The 24,490-nt window shown below is 40.4% G+C and overlaps 1 protein-coding gene across 1 annotated transcript in view; it reads right to left on the reverse strand.

The window, feature by feature from the left end:
- SLC24A2 (solute carrier family 24 member 2) overlaps positions 1–24,490 on the reverse strand; it is a 110,836-nt gene that overhangs the window by 47,184 nt on the left and 39,162 nt on the right. The window contains exons 2-3 of the mRNA XM_054397834.1: positions 8,965–9,003; positions 7,115–7,223 (exon numbers count right to left, since the gene is read on the reverse strand). Of these exons, the coding sequence (XP_054253809.1) occupies positions 7,115–7,223; positions 8,965–9,003 (148 nt within the window). The remainder of the gene's footprint in view (positions 1–7,114; positions 7,224–8,964; positions 9,004–24,490) is intronic.

A 24,490-nucleotide genomic window follows, 5' to 3' on the forward strand; every position in this document is an offset into this window, starting at 1 on the left:
CACAGTCCTGAACAACTTACTCTATGTGAACTGCACAAGCAGGTTAGACTAACTGAATTTTGTTATTCAAGAGGTTCCTCCCAAAAAACATGAAAAAAACCAACCCATTTCTGTGAAAGCTAGCTTCACAAAGGGGGTGTATCTGCCTTTGTAAGAAATAACTCAATTTTGAAGGTAAACCTAACTGTCCTCTTTATTGGTTTCCTGTCTTCGTATCAGGGCATAGCGATAAAGGGAAGATAGTATATTATAATCAACTGCTATTAATTTGTATGTGAGTCTGGCACAGAGCCTCTATCTTCTCTGACAGAAGTTCTTTGCAAACATTTCAGCCTTCATCACAGGAGAAAGCCAAAATGCTCTAAGCATAGTGCTCAGAGGGATGTGTTTCCCTGGTGGGCCAGAAGAGGAAGCAAAAACTGTTGCAAGCCAGGTAAGAACTGTTGCAAGCTGAACTACCCGATCTTACTTCTCTGAGGACGTAACAAATAAACATCTCAGGCAGAAAAGCCTTCCCAGTGAGAGGGAGCATGGACATGATCATGTAGCTTACTTAGGCCAAGGGAAAAACAAGAGCATAAGGGTATTGCAAAACATGACCAAACGCTGAAAGCTGCTGAGTAGCCAGGTGGGTGAAGGTAACACAACCTTTGCAGCTGTCTTTGCGGTACACTGACATTTGCATGGCATCTCAGAAAAGAATACAAGCAGCAGCAGCAAATTAATCCAAATTGTTTGAGGTGAATGGAAAAGCTGGAAAATTCTTAAGATCTAGGAACAGAACAGGATCTATTGAGTAATTATAAATCACTACTACATAAAATCTTTTAAGATTAGGTAAAACTTAATTTTCCTGAGAAACATGAATAGAGGTTTCTGCTCCAGTGCTGGCAGTGACAGTACTGTGTTTTTCTGCATTCAGTGGAGGAAGTGACAGAACTACCAGCTCAGCTTTATGCAACAGGTTGCTTCTATCACCAATAATATGCACCATTATTTGTGTTGGGTTCTTTTGCAGGTTTTGTTTTGTTTGTTTGTTTGTTTTTAAGTAAAGCACGTATGATAAACAACAACTTTTCTGCAGAAGTACATCCTGTAGTTCTCCACTTTGGAAATTGGACTAGAGGTGGGAATAGGAGAGCCAAAGATAGTTACTTCTGACTGGGGACTGGGCCATGACAGGTTCATTTTTATGCAGTGGATGTCATTTACATAAGAGTTATATCCTTGTCAAGCAGGGCACAAGGGAGTCAGCATCTAGCTAAATGCTCCCTTGAGGAAGATGTCGGCCTGTGGCAGCTCATTAGCAGAAAGAAAAGGGGTGGCATGATAAGGAAATTATCTCATCCTTCCTGTACCCTGCTAAAGGAAAGCAAGGTAGCTTAAGCTTGCACTGGCGCTCTGAATTCTCACTTCACCACCAGCATCCTCTCTCCCTTTTCAACAGAATACCGTCAGGAGGCTCCAAAGAGGAAAGCCTCTCTCCACAATCCTGAAGGAATCATTCTTTAAAGCAACATATATATATATATAGATATATATATCTATATATCTATATATATATATATCTATATATCTATCTTGTAAGGAGAAGGTAGGCCTACTATTCATGGTAGACACTTTCATACAAAATACTTTCCCTGTTTTTCCTTCCCCAGCTCCCACTGCAAAACAACAGCCCTCTTCTATTAAAAAATGTAAAGAAATTTTTGTAAACCATACACTTTAATCACTCAAGAATGTGTTTAAAAAACTAGGACAACGGTATCTGAGGTACAGGACTCAGAAGAAAAAAAAATAATTGCCATGATCTATGTTCAGGTTGCTTATATTTTGGATCGGGGACTGACCAACATAGCAGCTCTGATGAGGTCATACCTATTCACATGGGCAATGCTGTTATGAAGAGTTCAGCTCACTACTCAGTAAAGAGAGGATTGCCAGACCAGCACTTAAGCAGAAGCAAATACGGCACAGGATTTTCTGGGGATTAATGACTGGCTGGGAATTGATGATAGCCTGATGCACTGGCTGACATTAATCTTAATCCTCAGGAAATGGTCTGTACCAAGGTCATTAATTCTGTAATAAGATAAAAGCAAAAAACTAATGTCAGAGATATTTGCATGTTTTAATGAATAATGATGTTTCAACTATAAAGTTTACATCCCACTAATGAATACCTTATACATTCACCTGTTACGAGTCACTGAACTCTTAGGATCTTGATTCTGAGACCAAGATTCTGAGGAGGAGAAACCTTACTCGTCTTAAGACAAGGCTGCGCACCTGCCTGAACACAAAGTGTCAAATGTTGAGCAGCTCCTACTGATCTCAGTTTACTCATCTGTTAAAGGTAGGCTCAGCGCTTTGCAAGCCCACTGATTCCAAGGGGTTTACAAGATGGCTTTCGTAAGACAGGCACAAGTCATGGCAAAACCACATTTGTGTGGAAAGTTAAAAGGAAGGACAAGTTCACAAGTGTGTAATTTTATATCAGGACGTCTCTGATTATCTACATTTTGTGGAAGGTAAACCATCTTAAGGCAAATTCTCTTTTATTTCATATTTTCCTATTTAGAATCAAGTGCATTTTTAAGAGGTTCTCATTTAGAGGTTGGTTCTGACTTCACAAATGAATTATTCAGGAGTAAATGATGAGCTGGTTTCCTATAAATATATAGCATGTTAATGTAACCCTAACACTGTGTAGGTCAAGCTGACCTTTAACAGTCACACAACCTGATTATACATTCTATATTGCTTATGTTATCAGGTGTGCAAGCAGCGTGTGGATCCGGTGCTTAGCAACATGCTTTAGTGTTGACCCTTCAGTACTGGGTTCAAGGTTGGACTGAAGGATCTTTAAGGTCTCTTCCAACCAGATACATATTCTGTGATTCTATTATCAAGAGTTAGATGAGACTTATTTTCTGCTAGCCTTGCAAAATCCACACAGGTCCAAACAACAGAGCAGTGTGCCTTCTCATGCTCTTATAGTCCTTATAGTTATTCAAGAGAACATAACAGTGAACTTTATTATTGATGCAAAGAGAAAGAAAAGCTGGACCTTCCATCAGCAGTGCAACAACTTGAAATACTACTTCTAATGCCAACACTTGATGAGGAAGCTGTGAAGAGTTAAGCACAGAGCTCCTTGTTTTCAGAAGCGCTTTTCCAGAGATTGAAAATCCAGTTCTCTTCGTTGTGCCAGCTGCAGGGCTGCTGGCATCTTCTTGGAAAGTACTTTGACTGATGGATGCAGCAGTCCCAAAGGGCATGAATTGCTGATGAAGCCATCCTTCCAGAGGAGGCTGAAACAAGGTGGCTGCAGATGAGTGAGGTGAAATACAAGGAAAGGCAAAGGAATTAAATGGCAGCATAATGGGAAAAGAGGGAGAAGGACAGAAGGAGTATGCCCAGGTGCAGGAGATGCCAGAGTACATGTATCTGTTAGCTTTGATTTACACCTTTTACATCTTTTTTCCTTTGAGAACAAATAGCACTTTGTAATGTTCTTATACACAGTGTTCTCTTGCTGCAAACCCTACAAATATGGATAATGACACTATAGTTTTGACCTATTAATCTAAGTCATCATCTGGCATAAATACTGAAGGGATTTAAGCTGAGTAATATGGGTCAGAAAAATGCTTGGAACCTCTTTCTGCTGCTTGAGCATGTTCCATACTTGCATTAAATGATGTGGAAGAAATCTTTTGACCTCACAGGTCATCCACTAGGTCCATCATCTTTCATTACACTGTATCATGAGTGCAACAGAGCTAATTTCTTTTGCTTGCACAAAACTCAAAACTAATACATTATTTTGTCATTATGTCTAGTTTTTTTTTTTTTTTTCCATTAGGAAAGGACATGTGAAGTTGAGAAAGCAAAATGGGCCAGAGAAAACACCAGATAATTGTTTACATTTCTACATTACCCAAAATAGTGGGTTTATAGAGCAAATGACTGCAATTCTCAGACACTTCTAATTAATACTACCCCTTTTTTAATTCTTAACAGATAAATTTAATCAACTTAAAAAATTACTTAGGTAGCATGGTAAAAGTCTGCTACGCAGTAGTTGATTGTTTGATGTTCATTATACATAGGAAGAATAAAGCATATATTGTGAGATTTTGGCAGGTAATATTCATACAGAGTCAAACAGTTAATCAATATGGTGTTTACAGCATGTACCCATATCTGCTATTGCATATATATTTTTAATTCAATGTAAGATTCAAGTACAATCCAAATTTATTAACTAATACTACTCACCTTGGCCAGACACAGTATTTACATCAAACTAAAATACCTTTTATTTTATGGAGGTTTGTGGAATTACGTGCATTTAGAATAACAAACGTGCGTACTCAAATGTTCAGGAAGCAACGAGGGTTCAGTTGTGTTCAGATATCAAATATCTCCTGTGTCTGCTTCCAAACAGCTTTCAGTACAGAAGATCTTGAAATTCAAGTCTGCCTGCAAATGAGGTGGTGCCTTGGAAAAGCTTAGTGACCATACTGTTTCAAAGAAAAGTGTATAGATTTTGATTTCTCCTACACATATGGCCGGATTTGTAAAAAGCTACACAGTTCCATATGCAAAAATATTTATTGGATTGCACGCCTAAAATACTACTTCTGTGCTTTCATTAATTAAAATTTGAATTTTGTTGAAATTTGAACAATTAAGTCCCTTAATATTAACACCAACTTAAATGTCAGCACATACACAGGCTATTTTCCAGCGTCTTCTTGGACATTTCTTCATCAAAGTTGTGTATTAAAATACAATCTTTGTTGCAATGTAGGTAGTGATTTGTGGGGTTTTGTTTTGTTTTCTGATTTTTTTTCCTTTGTACATTTAAACTCAATGTGTCAGTTTTACAGGTATCTGTTGCCTTGTACTTATTTAAAGGTCACAAGAGACTTATATTCCATTTGCTTTTGAAGAATATTAGCTCCAGGACAAATATAAGAGTTTGGAGAGTCAAAAACAAACCCTAAAGTATTATGAGCAAAGAAACGCTGGAGAAAATTTTACTGCAGTATTTTAAATGAGATGTATCCATTGTAACTATATTTGTCAATCCACATTGATCTCAAGCATTTTACTGATACAACAAAGAACAGCATTCAGTTAACTGATAATTATAATATCTTAATTATAATATCTAATATTTAAAAGTGCTGGGCTTCTGTGTCTCCCAAGATGGATTTCAGATTTCAAAACTGTTTTCCTATGCTGTCATGACGGGGGAAGCCTCTGGATCACACTAAATGGTACAAGCTTGCTACAGAGCAAAAGTAGAGAGAAAATGTCCAAATGCTTAACAAGCTATGTCTAGGAAACAAGTGGAAGAAGCTTGAGCAATGGAAAAAATACTTGAAAGCTGATCTTATTTCTGAATCTTCTTTAAGTACAAACTGAACTCCACTCAACAGTTCTAGTTTTCCTGTAACCTTCAATCTGTCATAAAGGTTCCGTCCCAGCTAGTAAGCTCTTCCTAATCTGTTTCTGTTCTGTCTTATTTTAAAAAAATATTTTATAGAGTCTACCTAATGCTTCAGTTGATTGGTATTTTTGTGTTAGCAATACTTGAGATACTACCGATGAATCCACAGCCCAGGAACTTTGCTTTAAGGGTAAAGGGGAGTGCAAAGGATTGTAACGAAAAATCAGAACTTTTCATTAAAAAGTGAAAAACTGAGATTGAAAGTCCTTTGTTATTCTAGAAAAAGGAAAAGTTTGGCTACCAGCTGCATAAAGATGAGACTTACTGAGTGCAGCAGTTAGAAAGCCTGCTCATCTGCTATAGTGATGCAACTACGGGAAACCAAATATATAACTGGAATACATTTCTTAACTCCTTTTCTGGCATTGAATGGGATTACATTGAGCACAGTCTGTTCATGACTCCACTCTAACAGGCAACAGATTTTGGCAGCTGGTAGTGCAGCATTATCCAAAGAGAGAAGCAACATGAATCATGATTGGAGTAAAAATCGTGCTGTGGAGATTGCAAGGGCTAAAATTGCCCTTTTTTGACAAAATGAGTGTCAGCTTCAGCTTTTGAAGAGGGAAATGAAAGAGTAGATTTCCTTGTACAAGTGATACAGAGCAATTTAAAATGCTGTATGCACTGAGAAACAAAAATGAACTTAAATGAAGTGTTACATATACTTTTTGATCACTGAATTTGGAAGGCCACTCTGTCAGTAATATTTGAGGTCTCTAGTACCTCACAATTTCTTCCATAATGCTATTTCCTAAGACATACTTTACTACAGCAAAAAAACTTCAACAGACACATATTTAGCAAATAAACCCTTGACCTGTGGTGGTGTTTGTTGTTTGTTTGTTTTGTTTTGTATTGTTTTATTTTGGTTGATTGTTTTTTATTTGTTTGTTTGGTGTTATGTTTTGTTGTGTTTTGTTTTGGTTTACTGAAGTCTACCAGAAGCTGAGATTCAAAGCACTCTACAATTGCAAAGCAGTTCATGGTATTCCTTCCAGATTTTCAGACTGAAACTCCTAACTTCTCTAAGAAAAAAACCATAATTACACCCCACTTGGATAAAGCAAGCAAGCTATTAACATGCATGTAACACAAAGGAATGCTTACTGGTTTTTTACTAACATCAAGCCAACCCAACAGAGTCTCTCATTCTTTTCTATGTTCCATGCAATAAACTTCCATTTTGGCTTTTACTCACCAGTGGAAATCACTCACTAGTTTTTTTTCAGATGTATGAAAATCAAAGAAAATAAAAAAGCCTCTACAAAAATACATGATGGATAGAGATTCTGTAAATTTTTAATTGCTGCTGAAGCCAAAGGTAAAGCAAGACAGTAGTTACGATACGCATCAACCGAGTGATCAGTTTAAGTTAGCACCACAATTAACAGATTTTCTAAGACGAAAGTTTTGGTGGCAGCAGGTGTACCACACTATAGGAGTGCAAAAATCTCTCAGAAAATTCAGACACATTCGGAAAAGACTAGTGAAAGCAATTAAATGCAAAAACTAGTTTCACAGGGAGAAGAGAAAAGGAAAGTATTTGTTTGCTTTTGCAAGTAAGTTCCCCAAAATTAATAGGAATACCTTCAGCAAGTGGGTCAAGTGTGTGAATCATGAGCTGGAAGATGCTGTTCCTCATCAAACTGTTGTGGAGGGATGCGGAGCTTCCTCCCCGCTGAAGCCGTGGCTTGGTCTAGGTGGAAAAATGAGAGAAAGAACTCAGTTGGAGTGAAACATCTCACTTTGGTTCAATCCATTATGTACTTATAAAAAAAACAGGTTGTGAGTGTGGTAAGGCAGTGCAGACACCTACATACAGCACACAGGCATCTTTTAAGTGTTTTTAATCACAGAATCATAGAATGATTTGGATTGAAAGGGGCCTTAAAAATTATCTAGTTTCACTCCCCTACCCCTGCATTATGCCCCTAGGGATATCTGAGTTGCTCAAAGCTCCATCCAACCTGGTCTTGAACACTTCCGGGAGGTGGGCATCCATAACTTTTTGGGGCAAGCAGTTCCAGCGTCTCACGAACCCCACCATAAAGAATTTCTTTCTTTTATCTAATCTAAAACTAACCTCTTTCAGTTTGAAATTGCTACCCTCATCTTATCAATACACTCCCTCTCCATCTTTCCTGTAGGTTCTCTTTAAGTACTGTAAGGCTGCTCCAGTCCCTTATCATCTTTGCAGCCCTCCTACAGATCCACTGAAGATTGTCTATGTCTTTCTTTTGCTAAGGTTCCAGAGTTGGACACAGTATTCCCCACAGGGCCTCACCAAGGCAGAAGAGAGGGAAAGAATCACCTCTCCTGACCTGCTAGCCATGCTTCTCTTGAGGCACCCCAGGATGTGATTGGATTTCTGGGCTGTGAGCACACATTTTTGGCTCATGTCCAGCTTTTCATCCACCAGTACCCCAAAGTCCTTCTTCTCAGGGCTGCTCTCCATCCATTCAGTGCCCAGCCTGTATTTCTGTTTGTGACTGCCCCAACCCATGGACATGACTTTGCACTTGTCCTTTTTGAACTTCATGAGGTTCACAGAGGCCCACCTCTCAGTCCTGTCAAGATCCCTTCAATGGCATCCCTTTCCTCCATCATGCCAACCACATAACAGCTTGGTGTCATCAGAAAACTTGCTGAAGGTGTACTCAGTCCCAGTGTTTGTGTTGCCGACAAACACATTAAACAGGACCAGTCCCAGTACCAACCCCCAAGAAATGCCATTCATTACTGGTGTCCACTTGTACACTAAGCTGTTGACAACTCTTTGAGTGTGACCATTCAGCCAGTTCCTTATCCACTGGGTATCCATCCATAAAATCAACATCTCTCCAATTTAGAGACAAGGATATCCTGCAGAACAGTGTCAAATGTTTTGCACAAGTCCAGGTATATGTTTTACAGAGATTTGAAACATATTCTGAGGTTCTTCCCCACGTGCCATTTTCTAGTACAATAATCAACACATTTAATATATCCCATAGAGTAAGACTACTTTGGAGATAGCTGTTAGCTTGTTTTGATAAAAACGATAATCAGAGCCAGCAGACTCCTGACTAATAAGACCCTGAAATGCAATTATAGGTAAAAAATAACCCTGGAGAAAATAGTCTTTTACAATAATACATGATACATGCATTAACCTTTGGTGCCATGAAAATAAATAAATAAATAATAAAATTATTTTTAAAAAAAATTGGTAGAAACAAAATATTTTTAAATTACCTAAAAAAAAATACAGAAACTGAACAAAAAATTCATTGACCACTTTATCTTGGGAAATAAATTCTTTAAATTCTGCAGCAGCATAGAAGAGGGAAAGAAATTCCAATAATCTGGAAAAATGCTGATGGTGTCAAACCACAGAAGGCTTGTCTCACCACCCTCCTGAGAAATAAATGCTGAGACACATACTAATTGCTGCCTACCGTCAGCGTTTGGTCATCCTTGTCGCCAGCATTAGGTGACTGCATGAATGGGAAGAAGAACAAAGAGAGTGTCAGATGAAGCATGCATAGAATGGAAAGGCAGTAAAACACCACAGATATCTCATCCTATGAATGCTGTGATTGGTTTGTGAAGCACTCCAATTAAACCATCCTAGTGATCAAGCATAACAGAGTAACTCACACTGCAGTGTTGCAGGAGTCTTTAATTCTTGTCAGTTTCTTGAAAATGAACTGTTGCAATTTCAAGACCTGGCACACAGCACTGAGCTGAAGATCAATTTGTTTCCTTCATACAAATTTTGCAGGGAGGTAAACTCCCTGTACATCAGCAAGTTTTGAGAGATTGAGGACTGACCAACTATTCAATAAAAGCCTAAAACAGGAGTAACATTACCTTGGTACTTTGCAAAATGGGACCAGGCAAGAGTAAAAAAAAAAAAATGCAATGTTTGTGTTTAACAACTCCCAGCCCAAACTGGCTGATTAAGGGCAGGCAACATGGCACATACTGCTCTGCCATGAAGGATAATTAGACTCTGAATAGGTTTGAAAGGAAATTAATGCTTCCAAGTAAAGTGAAGATGATTTATCATCCTGAAGATGATTTATGATTCCTTTATCCTGTCCCTAGAACGGCAGCAGTGGAACACAGCATCAGGAAACACTCTAAGGGAGAACAGAATCTGAACTGAAAACAAGCAAATGTAAAATTTTTGATCTGATTTGTAGTCAAGAGTTTTGCTTGTTTCTTTAATAGAATTAGCACTTGTGCTAAATGGGAACTCAGAACTTTTGACATAGAATATGTTTCCACAGCATCATGAAAATCGCAGTATTTATCTAGTCATTCTACTTAACATGAGGAAGGAAAGTTAACACCAAAATACACCAGTCATTAAGTACTAATTAAAATAGGAAAGAGTGTACAAAGTATTAGAATTTTTCTCTTATAGAAATATTTAATATTCAGACACCACATACAACCATTTAATTTAAGCCAACAACCGACAACTGGCCCAATGTTAAAATGATTGTGTTACTTCACACTGGGAGTAAACACTATATATTTTTAACATACTCAATAGTAATGTCCTTAAAGAAAAATAAATATTTTCTGTAAAGATAAGTTTGCTCTTAAATCATGACAGCTGTTATGTATTAGTTCCCTTGGGATCAGAAAGACAGAAATTCCATGTCACCTGTGCATTATATAAGTTTCTGAAGAAAGTACTGGTATCTTTTGCAACTACATTTCTTTGAAATTTTAATTGAGATTTTAATATAGCTCTGCCAAATTAAACAATGCATTTTAGTACACTGTCTTATTCTTAAGGATCTGGGGTGCAATCCATTATTATATTATCAGAATTATAAAAAAGATTTATTTTTTTAGAGAATTCACCAAAATATTTCTTGATTCTTCCACATGCCATGGCAGCGTGTAAGAGATTGTCCATCCTCCTGTTTATATTGGTGATCATGTATTCAAGACATCTGTGTTAAAAGTCTTAAAAATATTGTATTTCATAGAGAATCAAGAAAAATGACTACTTGCTCTGAAGAAATGGACTATGGTATCCTATTCACATAGCTCTTTTTCTCAGTGACCTAAGTTCATCACCGATTAAGAGTGGCTTCTTCCTTGCCTTGTATGAAAGTGCATTTTCTTGAGAAACAGGCTCCTGAAGTAATTCATACAAGAGGTGATGCCTCAGTAACTATGTGGAAAATCATCTCATGCTTTCCTTTAAAATAAAGGGCATCATAACACTTAAATGAGGAGCATAATCTATAAAGAGCCCTAGATATTTGATGCTGAATATCCTTGTTAATAAAAGATATTAATAAACATTAGGTATTCCAAAACCAGCATCAGAGAGCTGACTGCTTGCAGGAATGTTGTTATTGAGGAATAAGGGTGTGGGTAGCCAGCCCTGAAGAATAGCCACAAGCAGGTTGAAAACATATGGGTAAAATTAGAGATCAAGGCAACAAAGTGAATCTTGTGGTTGGTGCCTTGTGAGCCACTCAATCAAGGGAAGCCTAGTGTTGAAGCTTCTTATTCCAGCTACAGGAGGCTTTGTGCTTGCATGCTCTCATCCTGCTGGGGGACTTCAACCATCTTGGTATGCACTGCAAAAGTAACACAGTGAGCTGTAGGTAATCTGGGAGACTCCTGAGACCATTGAGGATAACTTCTTAGGCCAGACAGTAGACAGCCATACCAGAAGTGATGTGACACTGGACCTGATGATTACTAATGAGCAAGTGAGCTCATGAGTGATGTCAAGATTGGAGGCAGCCTAGGCTGGAGCAACCATGGAGTTCACAGTGCTGAGGGACAGGGTCATGTTAGAAGTAAAGAAAGGACCCTGAATTTCAGGAAAGCACAATTTGAGCTCTTTGAGGACTTTGTCAATAGGACACCCTGGGAAGCAGTCTTCAGTATCAAAAGAGTAGAACAGAGCTGGCAGATCTTTAAGGATGCTTCCATAGAGTATATGAGCTCTTGAGTCCAAGAAATTTAAGAAATCAGGCAAAAAAGGGAAGAGATCAGCATGGCTGAGTTGAGAGCTGCTGGTGACAATAAAGGGCAAGGAAGAAATGCACAGGAAGTGGAATCAAGGACAGGTATCTTGGTTAGAAGTTAGAGACACTGCCCAGTTGTGTGGGGGTGGGGGCAGGATGGACAGGACATGGCCAGAGCTGAACTTGGCAAGGGATACAAAGAATAACAAGAAGGACTTCTACGGGTGTATCAACCAGAAAAGGAAAGTTAAAGAAAGTGTACCCCCACAATCATCAAGAATGGTAAACTAGTTACAACAGATGAGGAGAAGGCTGAAGAACTCAACCATTCTTTTGCCTTAGCCTTCACCAGCAACCTCTCTTCTCTTACTTCATAGGTTAATGGACCACAAGATGAGGATCAGGAGTCAAATTCCTTCCCGCTGTCAGAGAAGATCAAGTTCATGAGCATGTCAGGAACCTGAACATGAGATCTATGAGATCTGATGAGACATATCCTAGAGTCCTGACGAAATTGGCTGACATAGTTGTTAACACACTCTCCACAGTATTTGAAAAGTGGTGACTGAAAGGTGTGAAAGATTGTGCCCATTTTAAAAAATGGTAGAAAGATGAACCCTGTGACCTACCAATCTGTCAGACACACCTCTTTGCCTGGGAAGATCATGGAGCAGATCCTCTGAAGAGCTATATTAAGGAACATGAAGGAAAGTGATTTGTGACAGCCAGCATGGCCTCACCAACCTAGTGACTCTCTACAATGAAGTGGAAAAGGGAAGGGAAGTGAAATAGTTGTCATCTCTTTGGACTTCTGTAAAGCTTTTCACATTGTCCCCTACAACATCCTTCTCTCTACGTTAGAGAGATTTGATGGTTGGACTGTTTGATAGATAATGAACTGGTTGGATGGCTGCATCCAGAGAGTAATGGTAAATATCCTGACACATAGAAACCAGTTACAAGTGGTGTCCCCTCAGGTGTCCATACTGGGACCAGTGCCATTTCATATCCTCATCAGTGATACAGACAGAAGGATCGAGTGAACGTTCAGCAAGTTTGCAGACAACACCAAGCTGAGCAGTAGTTATATTCCGGAAGGACAGGATATCACCCAGAGGAACCTCAACAAGCTGGTGAAGTAGGCATGTGTGTACCTCATGAGGTTCAACAAGCCATGTGCAAGGTCCTACACCTGGGTCAGAGCAACCTTTAGTTATCAGTACAGGCTGGGGGATGATGTTATTGAAAACAGCGCTGTGGAGAAGCACTTTCAGGTACCAGCAGATGAAAAGTTGGGCATGAGCCAACAATGTGTGCCTGCAGCCCAGAAGACCAATTGCATCCTGGGCTGCATCAAGAGTGTACATCAGGCTGAGAGAGCTGATTCTGCCACTTTGCTCTGTTGACACCTTACCTGGAGTACTGCATCCAACTCTGGGTCCCTCAACACAAGAAAGACATTAACCTGTTAGAGCAGGTCCAGAGGAAGGCCACAAAAATGATCTAAGGGCTGGAGCACCTCTCCTACAAGGACAGGCTGAAAGAGCTGGGGTTGTTCAGCCTGGAGAAGAGAAGGCTCCAGGGAGACTTTATTGTGGCCTTAAGTACTTAAAGACAGCTTCCAAGGAAGACAGGGACAATTTTTTTGGCCAGGCTTGTTACAACAGGACAAGGGGTAATGGTTTTAAATGAAATGAGGGTCGTTTCACACTAGATGTAAGGAAGAAATTTCTTACAACAAGGGTGGTGAAACACTGGCAGACGTTGTCCAGAGATGGTAGAAGTTCTGTCCCTGGAAGTGTTCAAGGTCATGTTGGATGAGGCTCTGAGTAACCTGATCCAGTTAAAGATCTCCCTGCTTACTGTGGGGGTCTTGGACTAGGTGACCTTTAAATCATAGAATCCTAGAACGGTTTGGGTCAGAAGGGACCTCCAAAGGTCATCTCCTCCAAAAGCCTGGCAGTGAGCAGGTACATCCTTCATTAGATCAGGCTGCCCAGAGCCCCATCAAGCCTGACCTTGAATATCTCAAAGGATGGGGCCTCAACTACCTCCCTGGGCAAACTGTTCCAGTGTTCCACTACCCTCACAGCAAAGAATTTCCTCCTAATGTCCACCCTAAATCTACTCTTCTCTAAAGCATTCTGTGACATCCATATTTAAGCTACGGTAAACTGATGGTAAGGATTTTAACTTACATACTACTGCTTAGTAGATTGTTACCTGAATCCAGTCTGTGAACTGAGAACCTTGATTATATTTAAGAGTGAAGGAAAAATCTTTAGTAAGCACAATACAGGAAAATAAATCAAAATTCTCTTTCATTTTGCCTGTTTTCTTCCTTCCTTTCACCTTGCCCTGGTGGATTTACATCATGCCAGGCCTGCTAGTGGCAGATGGAGTACACCTCTCCCAAAATGAGAGAAGGGTTTTACCACAGGAGTTAGCTGGGGTAATTGACAGGGCTTTAAACTGTATTGGAAAGGGGAAAGCAGAAGGACCAGGCTCACTGGAGACAACCCTGGAACACTTGTGGGACAGTGTAATGGCTCCATGGCTATCTCAGGGGAGGTAGGGGACAGTGGGCCATGAGATAAAGAAGATACAAGAGCTATTGATGAGTTAGGACCTGTGGTAGTGCCTGGGAGTGATCAAGCACGGAGTGGACCCCTACCCTGCACAAAGGCACCCCAACTGAAGTGTATCAGTGCCAATGCAGGGAGCATGGGGAACAAGCAAAAAGACCTCAAAACTATTGTCCAGCAGGAAAACCATGATATTATTCCCTGATGGTGGGCATGGTGGGATGAATCCCATTAGCTGGAATGCTGTGTTGGATGGCTATAGGCTCTTCAGAAGGGACAGGTCCAGAAGGAGAGGCAGTGGGGTGGCCCTGTGTGTTAGGAAGGTCTTAACTCTCTTGTGCATGATAGTGATGGTGATGATAGGGTTGAACGCTTGTGAGTAAGAATCAGGGGAAAGGCCAACAAGTCAGATGTCATGATGGGGGTCTGTTATAGACCATCCAACCAGGATGAGGAGGTTGAGGAAGTGTTTTATAGATGTCTGGGGAAAGATTCAGAATCGCTAACCCTTGTTCTTGTCAGGGACCTCAGCTTAGCAGACATCTGCTGGAAATGCAGCACAGCAGATAGGAAACAGTCCTGGAGATTCTTGGAGTGCATAGAAGATAAACTTCCTAAAACAGCTGCTTTAGTACTCTCTACTACTGCTCTACTCACAGCTCTCTACTAGACCTGCTGCTTGTAAACAGAAACGGACTAGTAGGAGATGTAAAGGTTGGTGGCCATCTTGGACAAAGTGACCATGAGATGGGGAAGTGTACAATTCTTATCCAAGTTAGGAGGGGAGTCAATAGAACTACATCCTTGTTGACTTGTTTAGAGACTGGTTGATGGCATCCTCTGAGAGGTAGTCCTGAAGGACAAGGGAGCCCAGTAAGACTGGGGTGTTCCTCATGAGGGAAATATTCAAGGCACATGAACAAGCTGTCCTGTGCATCAGAAAATGAGCTGGTGGGGCAGAAGACCAGCCTGGATAAGTGGAGAACTTTGGGTAGAACTCAGGAAGAAAAGGAAAGGCTATGGAAGAAGGGGCAGGGAACTCAAGAAGAGTACAAGGGTCTTGTAAGGATATGTAGAGAGAAAATTAGAAAGGCCCAAGTTCAACTAGAACTCAATCTGGCCAGTGTCATTAAAGATAATAAAAAGTGCTTTCATAAGTACATTAAGAGTAAAAGATGAGCTAGGGAGAATGTCCATCCACTACTGGGCACAAAAGGGAACCTGGTGACAAAAGACAAGGAAAAGGCTGAGCTGCTGAATGGCTGCTTTGATACAGTATTTGGCAACACCACCAGTTGCTCCTTGAGGGTTCAGTCCCTGGAACTGGAAGGCAGGGATGGGGAGCAGAAGGCAGCCCCCACAATCCAGGAGGAAATGATCAATGACCTGTTGTTCTACTTAGATAGGCACAAGTCTATGGGACCAGAAGAGACCCACCCAAGGATATTTAAGGAGCTGGCAGAAGTGCTCACCAAGTCACTCACCATTATTTGTTGGCAGTCCTGGCTAACTGAGGAGGTCCCAGTTGACTGGATGCTAGCAAATGTGATGCCCATCTAACAGAAAGAGCCAAAAGGATGACCCAGGGAACTACAGGCCTGTCAGTCTGACCTCAGTGGCAGGAAAGGTTATGGAGCAGGTCATTCTGAGTGCCATCACCCAGTACATATAAGATAGCAGGGACTCAGCCCCAGTCAGCATGGGTGTATGAAAGACAGGTCCTGTCTGACTAATCTGATCTCCTTCTACAATGAGGCGACCTGCCTAGTGGATGAGGGAGGTGCCATAGATGTCTTCTACCTGGACTTTAGTAAAGCCTTTGACACTGTCTCCCACAGCATTCTCCTTCATAGTTTCATGGCACAGGGCTTGGGTAACTGCCTTCTGGACTGGATAAAAAACTGGCTGGATGGCAGGGCCCAAAGAGTGGTGGTGAATGGAGGTAAATCTGGCACTGGCTGGAGGTATATCCAGCCACTAGTGGTGTCTCCCAGGATTCAGTACTGGGGTCTGTCGTCTGTGATGTTATTAATGATCTGGACAAGGGATCAAGTGCATCAGTAAATCTGCAGATGACACCAAGCTGGGTGGCTGTGTCAGTCTGCTACAGGGAAGCTTTGCAGTGGGATCTGGACAGGTTAGACCAATTGTATGAAGTTTAAGAAGGCCAAGTGGAAGGTCCTCCACCTGGGTCACAACAACTCCACGGTAAGCTACAGACTTGGGAATATGTGGTTGGAAAGCTACAACTTGAAAAGGGACCTGGGGTTGTTAGTTGACTGAACATGAGTCAGTAGTATGCCCTTGAAAGATAATGGCATCCTGTATGTATTAGAAACACCGTGGCCAGCAGGGACAGGGAGGTGATCATGCCCCTGTACTCGGCACTGGTGAGGCCACACCTTGAGCACGGTGTTCAATTCTGGGCCCCTCACTACAGGAAGGATATTCACATGCTGGAGCATGTCCAGAGAAGCACAATGAGCTCATGAATGGCTTGGAGCACATGACCTATGAGCATTGTCTTTAGGGGCTGGGGTTGTCCAGTCTAGAGATGAGAAGGCTCTAAAACTACCTGAGGTTGGAGTGAGGAGGGGGCCAGGCTCTTCTCCCTGATGACAAGGGATGAGACTAAAGGAAAGGGTTTCAAGCTGCACCAGGTGAGGTTTAGGCTGGATATTAAGAAATATTTCTTTACTGAAAGGGTTATCAAACATTGGAATGGTCTGCCCAAGGCAGAGGTGGAGTCATCATTCCTGGGGGTGTTAAAGCAGCATGTGGACCTGGTGCTTAGGGACATGGTTTAATGTTGACCCTTAAATACTGGGTTGAAGGTTGGACTGGATGATCTTCAAGGTCTCTTCCAATCAGCTATATCCTGTGATTCTGTAATGTGCACACACATAGTGAATCTTCCATCTTAGCTGATGGAAGCAGTGATGAATGGATAGTTTAAGGTATCAGTTACTAAATTAGATGTTAAAGATTTAATTTCAGATTTTTACACATTCTGTTGGACAAAAATAGGACTCTTCCAGTCAGCCTGTAGGACCAATCATAAGATATCTAGTTATTCAACATGTGTAAGAAAGTCAGAGTCTGCCCCATGTCTCTTACCTTCTCTGAACTTGCTTAAAGTCAGGTATCTTTGGCTTAGGATGGTAATGTAATAACTCTGGCTTAAGGACTTGATGAGTTTTTAATCACCTTAGTGTCAGAATTAATTATGCAGTTTTAAGTTGTGCTCTTATCCTCACTTCAGGACTTGTCAATGAAGTCACCTTTTGCTGTTTTTTAAAACATACAGATCAGCACCATAGTTCTCTATGCCTATATAACTTTTAGGGGAACCTAAAGCTAGGGACATACAATGGTCATTAGATACTCATGCACACAAAACATTTGTTCTCAAGTGATGGTTTTAAGTACTTCAGAATGGATTTATGTGGGTAGCTTTAAAATACCTGGACTTGTTTAATATGCTGTTTAACACGCTACCACTTCATCAACAATATTACTTGGGAATATTGGGAAAATTACTTGGGAGCCAGTGCTCCAAGACTAACTTTACAAAATTTAAAACATGTCTAAATTAAAATCACCTATGAAACAAAACCAGGCTTCCCTGGGCACAGGGCTAGGAAGGTTTTCAGATGACCTCCAACTACACCATAGTGACTACTAAGAGGAGATGCCTCTTTACCATTTCTTACAACTGAATCAAACATGAACAGCCTAGTAAGAAGTCAGCAAAAAAGGATTTCCTAGGACTTCTGATTACATAAATACACAAAGAATCTGCTACAGATTACAAAGGTTTTAAAGTTTGCCTTCAAAGTAGTCACAATAATTCCCAGAGAGGAGTGTCTGAACGTGCTTGCTGATACTCTGCTAATTTGCAACTACCAAATAAATCTCATTGTAGTAAATTGCACTGGATTGGATACATTGCAGAGGATTCATCACAAGGGCAAAAAGGCTGTAGTTCCTGCCTTTCTGCCTCCAGTACCCTGAAAATCCTGAAGGACATAGGCAGCTTCAGGTGCAGCGAAGAGCCCAGCCTTCACAGCCTCTAAGGAGAAGATGCTGAATCAGTGCTTCTACAGCTGCCCTCATCACATTTCCACTGAGCTCTGCTCACCTGTTTCATGATTGCCTTTCCCCCTCAGGTGACTTTTGACACCAGGATCTCTGCCATCCTTATTGTCAGCTGGCAGAAACTCAAACCAAACCTAGCTTTAAGGATAGTTACTGCAAGAATGTAATCAAATGTGAGAAGAGCATATAAAATAATGAATGATATTAAGAAATCCAGCTGAGCATTGCTAATAGTTGATGTTTCACACTATGTCAGAACAGAAGAGAATAGATGTGGAACACCGGCCCTTAAATGAGACAAAGGGAAAGCCTCGGCATGCTATATCAGGATGATACTTAAGGTACAAATGTTTCAAATAACTGTGCTTTAAAACATAGAATCCTCATTTGCTGGGAGTACCCTGCCAGCTCTAGACTGCAGGACTCTGAACATCAGTTTTGCACCAGCCTAAGAGCTGCTGGCTTCTGTTACTCCATTCCTCCATCTGTGAACCAGAAATAGAGAACTTAGTTCTGATGAAGAGGGCTGATTGCTTTAGAGGCAGTTACTGAGTATGACTACGTTCTTTTTAACAATTAAATACACTATTGGATTTTGCACCTTCCACTGAGCACAATACACATGCTCATTACAATAAACTGCAATGCAGAAAGTCTCAGAACAGCATCCCAAATAGCTTTAGGTAAGGAATCAAGAAGTACCTCTCACAGTGTTTTGTTAGCTGACAAACATCAAACAGTTTTTAAAACTTTGGGCCATTTATGTCCTTAATGGGTCCAAGACTATGCGTTTACAAGGTCATATGACAACAAATGCAAGCAAAACACACAAGGAGGAGACCTTATCACTCTCCACAACCTGAAGGGAGCTGGGTTTTTTCAGTCGGAAGAAAAGGAGGCTTATGTGAGACCTTATTGCTCTCTACTACCTGAAGGGAGGTTGGAGTGAGGAGAGGGCCAGCCATTGTTCCTTGATGACAAGCAATAAGAAATGGATGCAAGCTGCACCAGGGAAGGTTCAGGCTGGATGTTAGGAAATATTTCTTCACTGAAAGGGTTATGAAACATTGGAATGGTCTGCCCAGGGTAGTGGTGAAGTCACCATCCCTGGAGATGTTTAAACAGCATGTGGACCTGGTGCTGAGGGACATAGTTTAGTGGTGACCTAGCAGTGATGAGTCAAAGGTTGGACTAGATGATCTTGAATGTCTCTTCCAACCACATATATTCTGTGATTCTGTGATTTCTGATGACCTGAAATATAGGTCATCAGAAACAGTAGGGAGAAAAACTGTTAAGAAGAAATAGAAAAGACATTTTACAGAACAACCTGCAGGAATGACACCAAGACTGCATTGCCAGTAAGGCTGATAGAGATGTGGACAGAAAAGTCTGAGTCTGAATTTCCAAATTTCACCTACAACTGTAAAGCAAAACACAGAATCACAGAAAAGGCCACATCAGCTTCTGTATTACTCTGACTCCTCCTGTCTTTTAAATATTTTTCTACAACGCTCTGCTTTACATTAAGATGAAAGAGAAGTTCTGTGCTCTGAAACCAGCAGCATCCTTGTCTGCTGGGGTTCTGGAGATCACCAGCCACGTGGTCTGGAGAATCTGCAGCATGCACATGCCAGGTTACTTTTAACTTTTTTGAGTCAAAGGTGTTAGTCAGGCAGAAAGATCTGAACAGCACCATTTCTAAATGCAAACTTAGAATATCAAGAACTTAAATCAGACCTCCCCCATTTTGGCTTTCAGTGTTTGGATGCTGCATTTGGGGAACTATGTCCTACATGGCATAGCAAAGGACAGACAAAAAATCTTTGTCCTCACCTCCCTTCATCAGTCTGCTATTTAATACTGCCTTTCATACTATTAATTTGTCTCTGCAGCTACAAACCAGATGCCTGCAGGTAACCCATTGCCACGTATAGTATAGAAGTAGTGGATCTGTTGCTCTCCTCTGCAAAGCCTGGTCCTCCCAGAACACCTTTCTAATATTTAAGGTAAATTTACAGCTCCAAAGATAATTCCCACAGTGATCAAATAGAATAAGGCATTAAGGTAAACATGCTCTGGGGTTTGGGAGGACTAAATTATAGAGGGATGTAGTAGGAGATAACAGATACAAGAAAGCACGAGAGATCCTGCCTAAGCAGCCCTAGCTCAGGCTCTATCTGCCTTCCACTTCTTTTCCCTTTACAGCATAGGACAAAAGCATTTCTTTACCTCCAAGCTGTCAGGCAACCTTCAGTGTAAATCATGAGATTTCTCAAGAGACTTTTGCTGAGATGCACTATTTTGAACTTCAGCTAAAATCACAATCTGCAAGATCTTTCAATCAGAAAGACAAACTCACACAAACGCCATCATCTTTTAAGTAATCCATTCCACTACAAAAAAAATCTAGTTTCTCTAAAGCACTACAGGAGTCAAAAGCAGGAGATAAAAGGCTCCTTTTAGCCAGTAGCTGCTCCCTAAATGCTTTGTCTGCCTCTGTCTTTTTCTCTCATAATTTCTCTTCCAGCATCTCTGCTACTTCCATCATGTCTTGGACTTTCCTGCTGCCTTTCTTCCTTCTGTCTCTTTGTCAGAAACATCACACAATGCCCATGGAAACCCAGACCATCATGTACACCTCTGTTCCAAGGACTGGCACATCTCTTTTTCTGAGACGGATGCTCTTACTGTTTCAGCTACCTGTTTTCATTAAGAAGTGTGATCATACCTACCTGCATTTACTAAGGAGAGAGCCATTACACCCCACCCTGATTTCAAAATTTCACAGCCTCACTGAACTTTCTTCAGTCTAAAAGGTGCAAGAAATTGAACATCAGTAGAAGCCTTTAACAAAAACCATGCTCTTGCATAAAGTGAAGTCACCATTACGGAGGTGATATGGATTTGCATAGCAAAGCTGCGCCTTCATAATGAAATATACTAGATGTGAATTTCATTAAAGCAAGTAAGATACCTTCTGAGCCTCAGTGTACATACTTGCTGATTGTTTAGTAGCCAGACTCGGGTTTCTGTGGCTGTGTTCTGAGTCAGCATGTTTTTGCCTTTATTGACATCCCAATGTAAATCCTTGTTTTCAGGTAATGCACATAATGCCAGATCTATAAAAATCCATCTGTTCCAAACCTTTAATACACCTTAAAAAGTCAATAAAGAAAACTGCAAGGTTAGGTAAGCCGGAAATCACTACGCATATTGAGTCTTAAGCTCTCTGGAAGTCATCCATAAACTAGTTTTTGATTCTGAATGTACACATTTCTGTTTCTACATTATTCCAAAATCACTCTGCAAGCATATAAAAATTTTAGTAAACAATGTACATCTGATTCTCTTCACAGTATTCACTTAAGTTTGGGAAGCCGTAGTCTCTATTGTGCTAAACTGACAGTAAACATGGTTATCACAGGTGGGACTTTGTGAGACTCCAATGAGGATTTTATGAATTTAAGCCACTTTTTATTATGTTGTGTTCTATACATAGCCTTTTACATTAACCAACTTTTGTTACCATGTTGACCAAGGGAGTCAGAGAGAAGAAATGTATTCGATCTGTGAAATAGTGTCTTCCCATTTGTAAAACACTGTGTGGACAGAATGAGAAGAAACAGGGATTAAAAATCCCTTTGTCTTCATCGTGTTTGCTTCACTGGAAATTTTACTGTAGATATCTCTGTTCATATGCATTTTTAATATGCTTCATAAATAGTAATCCTGCTGCAGATGTCTATGGCTATATTTGAAGAGTGCTTTTTATACTATTTTTTCTTTTAATTCAAAACTGTGCTTATTCGATGGGAAAGAATCATTAAGATTGTTACTGTCCAATTCCTGTTAAATGTGTTCCATTTCCAAACTGAACACTCTCATAAACAAGCACAGAAATCTCCTCTCAAACCATTTCTGTTTTTCAGTATTCTAATGAAATCAATAAATCAAAAGATCTTCATTCTAGTTTGCAATCATATGACAAAAACTAAGAAGGTCAAGGTAAAGTCACAATCTTAACACAAAAAAAATGACAAGTACAGCGGACACCTCAAGCAGATCAAAAGAACAGAAAAAACTGGCTCAAAGTCTGATTTCACACCACTGCAAATTAATTCCCTGGGATTTGCAACTCAGTGAATTGAAAGCATGATCTGGATGAGCATGCAGGAAGAGATGTGGTATTTATTCCACAGCATATTAAACAAGGTGACAACCTCATGATTTGTTATACACCAAGAAATATACAGTGAAAATAAAACATGCACTTTGCAATATGTTTTCCATCGTTAGGGTTCTACTGGCTGATAGAGCCTACTGCATTTGCAGCCATGAGAATAGCTATCATATGGTATTAAATAGTTTTTCTCCTTCTGGATGTTATTGCCTGCTTATTAAACTGGTTTCATCTAAGTTCATCTGTAGAAGGTGCTCACACCTTTCACACCTATCCTAGACCTTGCATGACAAAGGTTTTTTCCATCACACGGTCATGTTCTTACTCCACCTTGCAGATTGTAAAGACTTTGCCAGCTCAGCCTGCAGACTCACTTAGCACATAGCCTGATGAAAAATGTTGAGACCTTGGTGTAGTTTAGAGTCACATTTTACTCTCATGTAACACTGCAATGACTAGAACTAAGAAGACTGGGGACTGTAGATCCAGTTGCTCATCTTGACAAGCATGATCAGACTGGGCTTGGGTATCTACTCTGTAGAGTTCACCTGCTCCAACAACAGTCAGCGCTTACAGCAATAATCATTTAAAAACCTCACAAATTCAATTTTAAAAAGTTTATTTTATTTTAGTGCTGTGGCAAATTATGGTGAGTTCTGCCACTGTCTCTCCCACATAAAGGACTGACCACTCTCTAGCAGCATCCAGAACAGCTTTACATACCACCAGAGCAGTAACACTGTGGCTCAACTGCTCTCCACACCCCCCACCACTTTCACTCCTGGCCTTTGCGACATGTGCAGTCACAGGCAAGTAAGGACAACATTATAAACGACTCAGTGAGCTCATTAAAGGATGGAAAAGCAGGAACTGCAACAGGATGCAAACCCTTTCATGTCTCATTTCTAACGGAAAGCTTGTTCAGGGTGGGAATAAACAAGATCTGCTACTGTCTGCTGGATTAATAGTTCCATCTGTGAAATAAGGGCTGCAGAATCAACTCGGGTGATAGAAGATTTTGGTGTACTAACAGAATCTGTAGTAACACTGCCAATGCCTAGCAATCTTTTGGGCACATCCAGAAAAAAGCAAAGCACAGATCTGCATGGGGATAAACTGGTTCATTGAACCAAAGACACTGGACCTAAAAGTCAGCATGAAAGTTTTTGCACACTGTTTGGAAAAATTGCTCTCCAGACTCTTATCTGTCCTGTGGAAGAGCTATACATAATCATTCCCCTGATGGAAACAAGTTAGTTAACAACTGTACAACTTAATTTACAATTCTGTTAATATAGAAAAGGTTAATTTTTTGTTCTAGACCACATGAGATACCTTAGATGAAAACAAGTCAAAAGATAGAAAATGCCACCAAAGCAAAAAGTGTACAAAAAGTACACATTTTTGTGACCACGAAGACAGTGCTCTACCCACAGAAGCAAGAGTGCTTTTATCTTCTTACTAAATAAGGACATATACAGTCAGTCTGAAAATTCTGTCTTCAAAAGCCTTTCTTTTCTGCCTAAGAAGCAGCCACACACCCAGCTCCAGACTGAATTCTAACCATTGATTTATAAGGGAAAGACACTAAATGTTTGTTATTTAGCTCTTGGAAACGTGGGGCAGAAATCTTCCAGAAAAATGTAGATATGTTGGCTAAATCTTTCCAACCATGACTTGACATAGAAAAGTACTCCTGAGAGCTAATCTAAAGCTACATTTTAGTTCCTGGACCATGAAAGAATACCCATCAAAGGGACTTTCATATGTCTCTGATGAAAATATTGTGAAAAAGCTAATGGCATGTTATACCTATGTTATACCTAAAGATAATTAAATAAATCAGAACAACAAAGAACTGCAAGCAGCAATGCCCCAAACAAAACCCAAGCACTTCAATTTGCAAAACAAGTTGGGTTACACATGAAGTTTTGAAAGTCTAATGCGGCAGTTTGGATTCTACTTCATAGAATCATAGAATCAGCTAGATTGGACGAGACCTTCAAGATCACCCAGTCCAATCTATCACCCATCCCTATCCAATCAACTAGACCATGGCACTAAGTGCCCCATCCAGTCTTCTCTTGAACATCTCCAAGGACAGTGACTC

The sequence above is a fragment of the Indicator indicator genome, chromosome Z, assembly GCF_027791375.1.
Source record: "Indicator indicator isolate 239-I01 chromosome Z, UM_Iind_1.1, whole genome shotgun sequence".
Classification (NCBI taxonomy): domain Eukaryota; kingdom Metazoa; phylum Chordata; class Aves; order Piciformes; family Indicatoridae; genus Indicator; species Indicator indicator.